The sequence below is a fragment of the Netta rufina genome (assembly GCF_964035555.1).
Source record: "Netta rufina genome assembly, chromosome: Z".
Lineage (NCBI taxonomy): Eukaryota > Metazoa > Chordata > Aves > Anseriformes > Anatidae > Netta > Netta rufina.
The window spans coordinates 60,480,696-60,494,454 of NC_140126.1; the positions used below are offsets into that span (position 1 = coordinate 60,480,696).

The 13,759-nt window shown below is 41.8% G+C and overlaps 1 protein-coding gene across 1 annotated transcript in view; it reads right to left on the reverse strand.

Annotated features, from left to right (window-relative positions):
- Positions 1 to 7,055, reverse strand: part of SNX24 (sorting nexin 24) — a 93,699-nt gene extending 86,644 nt beyond the window's left edge. Inside the window, exon 1 of the mRNA XM_084305733.1 lies at positions 6,899 to 7,055. Coding sequence (XP_084161859.1) covers positions 6,899 to 6,958 — 60 coding nt within the window. The 5' untranslated portion in view covers positions 6,959 to 7,055. The remainder of the gene's footprint in view (positions 1 to 6,898) is intronic.
- Between the last annotated feature and the right edge of the window lie 6,704 nt (positions 7,056 to 13,759).

Here is a 13,759-nt window from a genome sequence, read left to right on the forward strand (position 1 = left end):
GCTCCTGTACAAAAACAAAATCCATTTTTAAGAAGTGAATCAATTGCAGGATGAGACAAGGAATACATAAAATAAAATAATGGAGATCAGTAATTCTTATCTCACAGTTCTCAAGGTACACTAGTGGGAGAAAAGACCACCACAGAAGTCCCATACCATTTTCACTATACTGAAGCATTGAGTAGTCTTGCAATAACGATGCTATAGCAATGCAGTAATGATGCAGGGTAAGGACAGACGCTACTTCTCACAGTATCTCATCAGGAATCAGCTATTACCAGTTTAGGTAAGAATGAGTTTTGAAACTCTCTGTACCACGCGGTTTAACTGTTGCCTAGAGGCCCTGGTCTTAACTGTGACCTGCAAACACTGTGATACACAAATAAATAACCTACTAAATGGAAGATGCTGTGGAGGCTTGAGGGTCATTTGTGATACAATACCAACCCTACCCGCACTGGTGGCAGCTTCAGCCTCAAAAGCATCTTCACAGATTTCCTACACATGCATTTCTAGGGCTGAAGAGTGTTACGAACAGGAGGGGGAGCTCTCACCGCACCTGCCGCGGAGGAATGGGAGGAAAAGTGGTGTTTCGATGAGCACCTGGAACGCAGATGGTGCCCCTTTCTTGTAGGCTCTTTCTTTCCCATCTTATTCAAACGCCCAGAGGTACCTAAGCACTGCCGCAGTGTGCCATATAACTTCATTTAAAACAACATAACACACAACATTTATTGGTTTACCAAATGTGAAATGCTTGTTGCATTGTATTTAGGTAGAAGTAATAATAGTAATAATAATAAATGCCATTCCAGGGAAGAGAGCATCCATGTTTTAGCCACAAGGTACTTGTTATCAGGAAGTCCTTTTATTTCCCATAAAGAACGCAATGACACTTTCAAAGTAGATGACAACACTTCTGCTTTGTCATCAAAATCCTCTTTCAGAGGACCCTAACAAAACGCGATGTTAGCCTGCCCCAAGCCACAGAAATCTAAGGCTTACCAAAAAGTGAATATGAAAAGTTGATACACATCCTCCTACAATTCTTGTAAAACCATAACGCAAAATGATGGCTGCTGACAGTAAGAACGATCAAAATGCAGTAACTGCTTCGCAGCCTGCCCAGGGGCACAGAACAGGCGCACTTCCAGCAGGCTGAGGGGCAGCACTGTGGTCCCACCTCCTAGCGCCCTGCCAGCCAGCTGCCTGTGCTGGGGTCTCCCCCTTCCCAGCACGCCAGGGGACATGCACCTCTCCGCGCCTCTCTGCATCTCAGCAAAGCTGGGCCCAAGCTGGCTAAACTTTGTCCTCAGTGGCCTATTGAGCAAGAAACACAACCAGGTCACCAAGCTGTAGTACAAAGTTCCATCAACTTCTTTCCTATTTTTTTCTGTATTCCAAGAACAACCAAGACTTAAAGACCATTATTCAAGATCCACTAAGATTTGAATGCATATTCAGCCTCCACATAAGCTACCCTTTAAATTCCACTATACTAAACTTTCAAAAGTGGACTTAAAAAGGGAGACAGATAGGTTGAGAACGAAGTATTCATGCAAATTATTTTCAAATTCTCATAAAGTCTGCAAAAATTATCACTTATAAATGGATGGATTATCTGGTAGTGTTTTCCAGCTGATAGTTTTGAATTGTAATGGTTTGAAGAATTTGTAGGATTTCCTGTTATCGTAAAAATAAATATCTATTATTAAAAATACAGTTTTCTAAAACTGCTCCTTCAATATGAACTTACTTAATATAATAGCCTAGTCAGTGCTCTAGACAAAAAAAAAAAAAAAAAAAAAACCCACATCTTCAACTTTTTAAGGGCTCATCAGACACCTACCAAAAATGGCATCATTACAAACTGAAATTCCAATAAAATAAATGACATTACAATGATAACTAATTAACAGTTAAACCTCAAATAAATTGTACTGGACATTAAAAAGTTCAAAGACCAATTAAAATGTGTGTTACCATAATAAAAAATGGTAATTCCATTTCCATCCTCCCTCATGTTGGATTTCTAAGCCTGGTACATTCTCACTCCTCCAGGGAAGTGAAGAACGTATTAACGCTATCTTTGTTGACAAGATTTTACAAGTAGCATAACTTGATGTTATAGAGACAGAAAACACCAGCACAAGCAGTTAAGCATGAATAATCCCTCTGATGAAATAATTCCACTGGTAGCATTGTGTTATTAACAAAGTTTTGTGACTACTACCTCTCAGAGATTCAATGAAATTCAAATACATCTTCACTGTGACGCATGTCTGAATGCTCTGCTACCCCCTATCTTTCTGAAAATGTAACTTCCTCATCAAAACCACAAATTAGTAATCTTGTGAGAGAACTGCGGAATGGATGCTTAGCAGTTATGGTTTCCTGTCAGAAAGTGTCAACTCTTGGTCTTTCAGATGGTAAATTGATACAGGTCATCATTCTGCTACTTCTTTATTTTACTGCTGAATTCCCTAAAGAGCACATTGAGAGTGATTTCTTGCTCTAAGAAATGTTACACGGCCCTTTCCACTGACATGGCCCTTTTCGTGACTGTGAATCAGTGGTTTTGAACAATTGCACAACAATTAGAGATCATGGGAATTATATGTCTGTCATATCTGCCTACATCCCCAAACTGATCAAACACAAAACCAGAAACAACTCTAACTGATCGCTATGTACACAATCGGTCTGTTTTTTCACTTTGGTTTTACTTTTTTTTTCTGCCTTAGCTGCCTTTGAGTGCACTGCAAAATTATCTTTTGACTTGCTTTATACCCTTCAAGTTCCCATTGCACACAAAGCAGTCAGTTTCATATCACTGACTCAAAGTCTGTCAAGAGGAAAACTGACTGGAGGAAAGAAATTTAATCACCAGCTCTGCCAAATGCACAAGTTAACCAAAAAATAAATTTTGATCTTTGTCGTAAATTATCGGTTCTATATCATCTGCTAATTCATTCTCCTCCACTGGAACTGAAGAAAGCAATGGTCTCCCACCTCATTTTTCTGACATTACAGAATCATTGGTATCTCTCAAATCAACTTTATTCTCTTCTTCTGATGTAGGAGAGAGAATATATGTGTACACACCTGCCATGACTCCCTTGTACAGACACCACCACATTTGAAAGCTCTTTGTTTAGATACTGTGACAAAAAGAGCATCTAACTTGCAACAACAGACCCAACATTTCTACTTATCTCCCTTGCACTTGGTTGGAGTTGCTGCTTTTCAGAAGGATTTGTGATTCAAAGTAACACTTGGTGAGCTTGCACAAGCCAGACCGGTGAGAACAAAGTTTTCATCCTCACCAGTATCCTCCTCAAGGCAGGCAGACCCAGTTCTGATTTTTTTAAACTACCAAATTCACATGGCCCAGAGGTTCAGAAAAAGACTTGGAATAGTAATGCTTGAAGTTTCTGAAGTAAACTCATTCACATAATTACTCCACGCTTTACAACAACAATACTTACAAATATTCCCCCTTTATCACTTGCTACAGTGGCCTAGTCTTGGGCTACCTATGGAAGAACACCTAACAGCTTCACTTTTTGACTCTGTACATACCTGCTTTAAGAAGAAAGAATGCTGAAGTACATAATTTGTACCAAACTTCAAGCCTGTGCAATTTTATACTTCATAAGCAAAGAGTATAGCCTAGTAATTAAACTGCTGCTTCTGTGAAGATAAAGTCTACATACTTTCAAAAAAAAAAAATCTATGGCACTTCACTGTCTTACAGGTCATATCTTGCTTCCACAACATTTGCAACTCCAAGAGCAATTTTGGGAGTAGTATTGAAGTGTTAATTAAAAACGTAGTAAGCACATGTGTCAGTCAAGTATGCCCTCTGCTCTGTAACACATTTAAATGTATGTCACCTTGACCTGCAATATACCACTGTAAAAAATTTTTGGTCAATATAAATCAAACATACACTAATTTATTCAGCAAGTTCCCTAGCATCAGAATCAACGTTAGAAATCTAACTAGTATTTATTATTCTGTTATTGACAAAGGGAGCATATTTAAATGATAACAAGAACACATGGGTGTCATTTCGAAGTTAAATTGTTCCCTAGAGATATCCTTAGTAAGCGTCTACATTTAAAGGTCATTCACTGCCAAATTATGAACAACTGTTGCATTTATTAGCACAGGCTCAATAGTTTGGAAGGTAGTGTCATCAATTTAAACTGACAATGAAATCTAGTTGTCCACAAGGAAAACAGACATTTTCCTTATTCTGTATTTCACTGTTTTACATATGCCCTGAACAAAACTGGAACAAGTGCAAGTTTACTCAAGATTTTTTTTTTATTTTTATTATTTTTTTGAGGGGGAGGAGAAGGTGTAAAGTTTTAGGCTTTTGTATCTGAGAAGAGCACTTTAGTAAAGCTGAGCTCCTGAAACAAAGACAGAAGGGAGTGAGCTCCCCATTTACTTTGTTGACTGAGCACTATCTGAAGTGTGGCACTACAGAATTTCACCTCATTTTTCTTTCTAATCTTTTCTCTCCTGACCTGACCTTTTCATTGGCCAAGACCCCACTTGGTCTTGGGTCTTGGGTCCTTCTACTTCTTGATTTCTCCCTGGTTTTCCCTTTGAAACCGGGAAGCAGCTTCCAGTTTCTGTAACCTTCACCCTCTCCAGAACTCCATTCTGCTCCTGCAGCTGGTGCCTGACAGGTCTCTGACTATGCCATCTTCCCAGTGCTGCCTAGTGGTACCAAGCAGAGAAAGAAAACCACCAGGTTTCAGGAAAGCAAGCTGAAAGCAAGCCAGCCGGTTGGTAACGACCTTCCTTACAGAAAAGGCCAAACACTCTTTCCATCTCTCCTTTCCAGGCAGTGAGATGGTGGCAGGATGAGCGCATTGTGTTCTGACAAAGAAGTAACCAGAAGCCCGGAGATGTCAAGGAAGCATGTCCTGTTACCTGCAGAGAGAAAGGGGTCCCTTACAGTCCGCCATTTCACGCAGGAGGTTACCACCATCACCACTTCTAGAAACAAGAACCAGCAACAACACCCTCCTCAAGAAAACACCTTTTCAGACCGTTTCACTGTCATGGCCTCTGACAACCACAGCACAGAAGACACCCTCTGAGACCTCCTGGTACATGACCAGGCTGGCAGGGAACCAATGCACACCAACCTGCATCATCCTCTACAGCATTAATCACATCATCTCTGGCATCCCTTTGTTTCAGCCACGTTTGAAAGCACTGTCATTCTGAGCAAACCAGCACTTGTGGGAAAGAGAGTGGTAAAAGTTCAACTGGGTTGAGAAGCACTTCTAGGATCATCACCATATTGTTTTAGAGGTTAATATTGTACATAAGGGTGATGATGGAAGACAACCAATTGAATTACCCATACCCTTGGGGACCTAGAGGGGAAGACATATGAGGAGCGGCTGAGGTCACTGGGCCTGTTCAGCCTGGAGAAGAGGAGGCTGAGGGGGGACCTCACAGCGACCTGCAGCTTCCTCATGAGAGGGAGTGGAGGGGCAGGTGCCGATCTGTTCTCTTTAGTGACCAGTGACAGGACCCACGGGAATGGTGTCAGGCTGTGACAGGGGAGGTTCAGGCTGGACATCAGGAAGAGGTTCTTCACTGAGAGGGTGGTTGCACACTGGAACAGGCTCCTCAGGGACGTAGTCACGGCACCAAGTCCGTAGAAGTTCAAGAAGCGTTTGGACCGTGCTCTCAGTCATATGGTCTAAATTTTTGTGTAGACCTGTATGGTGCCAGGAGTTGGACTTGATGATCCTTATGGGTCCCTTCCAACTTGGGGTATTCTATGATTTCATTTCATAGAAAAAACGTACTTCACTCATCAACTTTGTAATCCTCCAGAATGTCACCCATTCCCTTTAATTTGAAGGCTGCATTTCAAGGAGAGTCAGCACTTCACAGTGCCGCTTTCTCCTCTTACCTATCTTTTCTAATTCACCAGACTCAGGTAGCCCAGAACTGGAGAAACATCTACTTCATCACTGAAAGTCTTCAATACCCTGCAACCCCCATTTTTTAGGACAGTATCTACTAAAACCATAGCCTCTGACTATGAATCCTACATCGGGCCCCCAAAAAATGAGAGCTGATGGGGTCTGAACACTGACCCCATGCTTCCAAGTCTCCCAGTGAAGTCACCTTTTTTTCCAATGCAAAATAATTGCTGTTATTGTTTCCTTTTAGGTAAATTTCTCTTCCTGCACAGCACAGGGCAGCAGTAAGGTCTCACCAACCTCAGCTTTGCAGGAGGGAGGGCTTATGGTATGCCCACTTGCACTGGCTGTGATTTCCAGCCCCTGGTACAACACTTATCCAAACTACGTAGTAGAGCAGCACATTTACCATTACAGGGGAGTAAGCCCTGCTCACGTACGGTCAGCAAGCTCCTTGAGACGTAACGGAAAACCACCGTGCTACGCTCAGAGCAGACCTCTACTGCCTTCCCCGCAAGTGCGCCTGGCCCAGAGAAACTTCAGCTACGACTTCTGGTACAGCTGCCCACGGCGGTCGCTTCTGAGCGGGCTGCAGCGCAGAAATTCACACCCCTGGCTGAAGAGGCCAAGTAACGACACGAGGAACGCCTCAGTTACGAAGTCTGGGCTGCGCCGCAGCAGGCTGCAGGCGGCTGCGCGCCCCTCGCCGCTGCCAGACCCGTGCCCGCTCCCCGGTCACCGCTGCGAGCTCCAGCGACGCGGCCCCGCTGCGGCCCCGGCCGATGCTCAGGCAGCTCGCCCCTTGCCGGCGCGGCCGTTAACGCCCTCACCCCACACACACACACCCCCCCCCCCCCCCCGCTGCCGTTAGCGCTAACGGCTCGGCGAGATTTAAACGCCCAACCGGGGTCCGCGGGCCCCGCCGGCCCCCTCACCGTGTAGCCCCGCTCCAGCTCGCTCTCCTCGTGGCGGAAGGAGGGGATGTACACCTCCATCACCAGCAGCACGGACAACGCCAGCGCCAACGCCGCCGCCCTCCCGCCTCACCGGCGCCGCCGGCCGTTGAACGGCGCCGCCGCCGCCATCGGCCCGCCGCACGTGACGCCGCGCACGTGACGCGGGGCGGGGCGGGGCGGCCGTTGGGACGCGGCCGTTGGAGGCGCTGAGGGGAGAAGGGGCGGGGGGGGGGCGTCGGACAGGCGGAGCTCGGGGCTGCGGCACCGCGCACACCCCCTGAGGAGAAATAGTCTCCTTATTTCCAACCCGAGCCTCTCCTGGCACAACCTGAGGCCGTGCCCTCTGGTCCCGTCACTAGTTACCTGCGAGAAGCGGCCGCCCCCCAGCTCCCCCTTTGCATAAGCAGCCAAAAACCGACCTTAAAAGTGGGCGCAAATGATGAACGATTGCTGTTCCCTGACATCTGTGGCTACACTAGCTCGGTGTTTCTAGGACCAGCTTTTAGAAGCATCTTCTGAGAACTAATTGGCTTCATTCTGGACTAGAAACATTAAGGAGAAAGAAAAAAAAAAAAGTTACAAGCTCTTTTCCCTCCATTTCTCTTCGTTTTACTGCCAGCTAAATTTAATTGTATTTTGCTCTAAGCAAGACCTACGACCTGAAGAATTCAATGCAAAATAGAATGCTTTGACTAAAAACAAGTGGAACAAGCGGGGGGGAAGGGAAGGGAAGGGAAGGGAAGGGAAGGGAAGGGAAGGGAAGGGAAGGGAAGGGAAGGGAAGGGAAGGGAAGGGAAGGGAAGGGAAGGGAAGGGAAGGGAAGGGAAGGGAAGGGAAGGGAAAAAAGGAAAAAAGGAAAAAAGGAAAAAAGGAAAAAAGGAAAAAAGGAAAAAAAGGAAAAAAAGGAAAAAAGTAAAAAAGGAAGAACCACACATAATAAAAAAATGTCCTGAAATCAAAGCTAGCCAGTCCTTGGACATTTGTTTCTGCACAATGCTGCTCCTTGTGCTGCTGACCTCAGCTGCTGATGACCAGCAGACAGTCCTAGTGCTGCTCTGAGGCAGAGGTGACACAAGCAAACAGATGTTCATTCCCAGTCCCATTGCGCCATTTGACATTGCCCATGCTGTAGGCGTCAAATTCTTGGACCACAACGGAGAGTAAAGCCATTGAACAAGGAATCTGACTTTTCCCCAAAGCAACCTCTGGCAAATACATTATTATAATCATCCCAAGGGAAGATATGTTACATATTAATAGTTTAATTAGTCCAGTAAACACGGGCACGCTAACGTATAATTGCCATGCTATCATAATTTTTAGTTTCTGGTTAAAACTCCAATCTTTTAATCTTAGTTTCTGTTCTCCAAGTACAAAATGGATGAACCATTTGAATGCTGTAATGCACTGATACTTATGCGAAGCTAGCAGAATTTCACGGGGGAAATACTTGTGGTTGTTTGCCATCTAATAACCAATAATTTCAAAAAGCTACTTTTTGCCCTAATACCATGTAACTTATTAACGAAGAAAAGTTTGAGACATTAATCTGGCTTCAAATTCAATAGTACATAATGGAACTTTTGACTGTGCATCAGCCAAGAGGAACAAGGAAGATTACATGGTGAGCTGAATTCAAATACATCAATATGTTTTGGAATGTTAAATACTTAATTTGCACGATACATCATCATTAGTTTGTTAATCTCTAAAGTTACTGCTGAAGAAAAAATAGGATTTCTCCACATGGCTGACAGACCAAGGACTGTCTTTGTCTCACACGCTGAGGAACAAAAATTTAAGAAACATTAATTCACAAAATGCTATCAACGTGTTGAAAACCACCCAGAATTCTTGCTTTTGAAAGTTAATTGCACAAACAATATATGGTGATTATCCCCCTCTTCCCTCCCACACACACAAAAGGAGAATGTATTCTAAATGTAACAGGATTTGAACTGGGGTAACTTCTATTAAAATCATGTCAGTAACCTTAAAAGGAAAACTGTAAAAATGGTTGAGCTCTGCTGGTAACAATTATGCCGGCAGCCTTCAAATTCCACTGTGGAGCAGGCACTAGGAGGTCCACTGTAGCTTTTGGCATTCCCAGAATTACTAACACTGCATTTGATTGCAGGTCATGCTGCAGCCCTAGGTTATATTCTTAAGCTAACTTGATCCAGAATGTAAAATAAATGGATAAATACACCACTGTTTCAACTGTTACCTGTCTCTAGACTTTTCCATGATCACAGAGGCTATGAATCATCATTTAGCATGTCCAACCAATGAAGCATGCCACACTTTCAGTAAGTAAATGAATGCAAACGTGGCATTTTTACAATCATCTTTTCACAGTATGTAAAAACTAAACATTTTTGAATTGGAAAAAAAAAAAAAAAGGACTATTTTTTTTCTCCTCCAAAGTTGTTCTTGTGCAATTCCTCCTACAGAGGCAATTCCACGTTCCTTACTCTGGAATGAATCCATGGGGGAGAGAGATGGATGGACACAGACACCTCTCAAAGATCTGTTTCCACTAAGCAATGCTCTCTTTTTAAGGACTTTCTGAACGACTGGTTTCCTGATTAGAAATAGGTATGTACGAATTTTAATCAAAATGATAAGTAAAGTTCATGTCAGAGCAAAAGACCAGATTAAAAAGACAGTCCTTAATATGATCAGAACATCAGTTTACTGATTTTTCAGTTGCTACCAGGAAGATCGTTTTTAAGCCTGCACCTCACTGTAGTGCTACTGATACTGGTCTCCTACATGAATAGTAGCAAAGTTTAACATACTTCATAAAACTTCGGGTAGAACAGCAAAATTTGCTTTTTAAGGAGTTCACACCCTCCTTGCTTCTCAAAAGATCTAGCTTTGCTGTGGTGGCAGTGTAGTTGTTTCTAAAGAGTTACAAAGGACTTTCAGCAGCCAGTGAGTGTACAGACCATGCTGGCGAAGATGTGGTAAAGGTTAAATCTGGAAAGCTGTCAGACAGTTTTCCACACGAACTCATTGTACCAAACAAGAAACTTGCTCCTCCTCCTAAACGGCCACAACGTTTGGAGCCAACAAAAAAGTAATTTTCTGAACAGCATCAGTGCACGTGTGAGAAGGGTGGTGGGGCAGGGGGGAATTGAGTTACTGTAAGGTAACGACAGACTTTCACATGGTGCAGTGCTCCTCTAACCTGCTGAGACCTTCCCCAGAGTACCACATCGGATGTGAAAGTTAAGATAAAAGCATTTCCTTTCTTGTGATTTGTGCCATCTTCCTTCCTTGTGCTCTTCCTATCTTGGTATCTCTAAACCACAGACATGTGGTTTACCTCAAGCCTTTCCATTCTCATTGCATATTTCTTTTACCCTAGTTTTCATACAATATCTTTTTGTCCGAGCTGCCTCTTCTGAGACACTTTTTCCCAGTTTTCTTAATGACAGCAGACAGATCTTGATTTTTTTTTCCCTGCCTTCCCTATGTTAGTGATTTCCTTGTTGATTTTAAGGAGAAACAAACAATCTAAAAGAAACAAAACAAAACAAAACAAAACAAAAACACTACCAACAACAAAAAAATGAAACGACAACGAAAAAAGAGCTATTTTAGTAATACAGACAGAAGTCACTTTGTCAAAAGTTACTCTGCTTATTAGCAATTTCAATTCCCATTCAACTATGGAAGGCAGAAGATTAGAGACTAAAAACAAAAACAAACCAAAGAATTGGCTTAGTATTACAGCATATCATTTTGAATAACCCTGAAACCTCATTTCCTCGTGTTTCAGTATTGAACTTCTTTTCCTCGTATGGTTGCAATAAACTCAGATTTTGCCAAAGATTTAAATTATTACAGTCTGTTCTAGCCTACAAATGAAATACCATATAGTATATATATTTAAAGAGAAACCTGTCACTGTAGACATAATTGTAGTGGATGCTGGTTGTTCAGTTAAATGCACAGAATATACTAGCCAGCAGCTCATCTCCACCAGAATTTGAAAGAAAATGACGTATCTGGAGCACAAACCCAAGAGATGCCAAAACACAAAATCCCTTATACGGCCTTTACAGAAAAATAATACAGGAGAGGTAGAAGACTGACTGATAAAAAAGCAGAATATTCAATTTTAAAATAAACAGTGACTAAATTAGAGACTTACTGTAGACTGAATGTAAGTATAAGAACGGTAACTATGTCTTTGATTTAATCCCCACCACATCATCATTCAGTGGCCATATACTTTTAATTCAAAAAGCAACAGATGTGAATGGGCATGTTTTAAAATTTGTGGTTGTAATCTAAAAAACTAAATTAGACCAAAAAAAATAAATTTGTAAAAAAAAAAAAATAAAAAAAAAATGTAGTGCTTTGTCTTTTATTCAACATTTCAAATGTTAGTTACTTCTACAGCAGTAATCAAGTATTTCATCCACATTAGTTTTATTCATACTGATGATGGTGGTACCTGGGTTTGGAGATTCAGGGAAATAACACTTATAACACGTACAATATAGTGTGGTGAGTTCCTCAGGGAAAATACATGTATTTTAGCAATATCTCCATTCACTTGGTTCGAATAACTGCTAATAAGGACATTAATCATACTAGGAAAGATGTTAAGTCTTTAATCTCCATAATCACAGAATAGTTTGGGTTGGAAGAGACCTTCAAGACCACCCAGTTCTACCCCCCTGCCATGGGCAGGGACACCTCCCACCAGACCAGGCTGCCCAAAGCCCCATCCAGCCTGGCTTTGGGCACTCCCAGGGATGGGGCATCCACAGCTTCTCTGGGCAACCTGTGCCAGTGCCTCACCACCCTCACAGTAGACGATTTTGTCCTTATATCTAATCTAAATCTGCCCTCTTTTAGTTTAAAACCATTACTCCTTGTCCTATCACCATACCCCCCAAGTCCCTCCCCAGCTTTCCAGTAGGCCCCCCACTAGGTATTGGAAGGCTGCAATGGGGTCTCCCCAGAGCCTCTCTTCTCCAGGCTGAACATCCCCAGCTCTCTCAGCCTTTCCTCACAGGAGAGGTGCTACAGCCTTCTCTGATCATCTTTGTGGGCCTTCTCTGGACCCACTCCAACAGGTCCATGACTCTCTCATGCTGGCAGTACTATAGTACTGCTAGAGGCAGTACTATAAGTGGAGTCTCATAAGTGGACTAAAGGGGGGAATACAAACAAAGTAAATGATCAAATTGTTGAAACACAAGAGTTTTATGCAAGCCACATGTGAAATTTCACTAGTGTATTGTGATGCAAAAAAAGACTACACATTTTTTGTATTAGTAACCCTCTGTGACACTGAACTCCAGAAATGCTATTATACTTTTGCTCTCCCACAGGATTCTGGTTTTCAGAAAAAAAGCCTACACATCTCCTTCTTGTTTTCAGCTGTCTAGTGCGGATAAAATAGTCATACTATTCCCTGCTAGAAGACTAATGTGAAAGCTATTCCTTCTCCCATCAGAGAGAAAAGAAACTGGATCCTGAATTCTATTTCTGATACTGTGGTAAAGGGAAGACTCAGCACTAAGAAAGCTGGAGAAAATACTTCAAGAAAAAAATATCCTGAATGTGTACGTTTACCCATTTTGAGCCTTGCATATCCAATTCAAATGTAGTAGACTAATTCTCGAAGTATTCACCTTGGAACAAATTTCAAGCTGCTTGTCAGTTTTCATTAGCACTCTGCAAGCTAAAGTAGTAGGGTTATGTGTGGATCAGTTTCTTCACTATAAACTTACTATGTACTTGAGCTTTTATAATCAGTTACAAGCTAAATGACTAGCACTGATGCACAGGTTGCTACAAGCTTACGGTTTTAGTACTTCAGCATTTTAAGATGCTTGTTAAAAACTTGACAAATATTTTTTCAAATAACTGTGTCTGTCCAACCTCTCTTGAAAATTCCCAGAAATACTATGTCATCAGAATTCTGTAGAGACAAAATGGAGGATGGTAATCTTAAAAGTATTCACTAATTTTGTTGCATATGTCAGACTATATGATCTTACAGCTGCTGTTAAGATGTTATATTCCCATCTGTTCAGAAATAGTACTGGTTGGTTCTTTATGTTTGACCATTAGCAAAACACATCTGTGTGCTTATCATCTTATGATTAGCTGAAAGCAACAGCCTCTCACTACCCGGGTAACAGTTAATATCAGTTAAATTGTTAATATTGTTAATACATGCCATTGATGAAATCAGTATGTCATTAAGATGACAATGGACAAAGTAGCATCTCCAATGTTAATCTTTTGTATTTCAGAAAAATGTTTAACTGTTCTAGTGTCTTACAGAAGATATGAATAGTCTCTGCAAATGTATTTTCTACTGAGGAAAACACAGACAAGTAGAATAGCAGCCCTTACAACTATCTTACAACACTCTCAGCTGAAGGGCTGATTTTTCTTCCTCCCCTAATTACAATTTTTGCAAGATTTTAATATTATACTAATCCTGAGACCATGAACAACAAGGTTAAGATTGATGTAATTTATCAGTTGAGTAGGACATCAGCATTTGACCATGCAGGTGATCTTAATCTTTCAGAAACTTTGTATGAGATTTCATTTAATGCATGTCTTTTGTCTCTGAGTATTCATGCATTATATTTTACCAGGGCACTGATAAACTTCAGCTAAAAGAATACCTGTAACAAAGAGAATCAGAATTACAAAACAGTTTACCACAAATACTTGCCTGTGCCTCTTTAATACCATCTTCACCATTCTTCACTGAATTTGCTTCAGCCTTTGATACAATCTGAAATTGTTATGAATACTACTTCTGAGAACACCAATAAGTATCTACAGACACAAAGG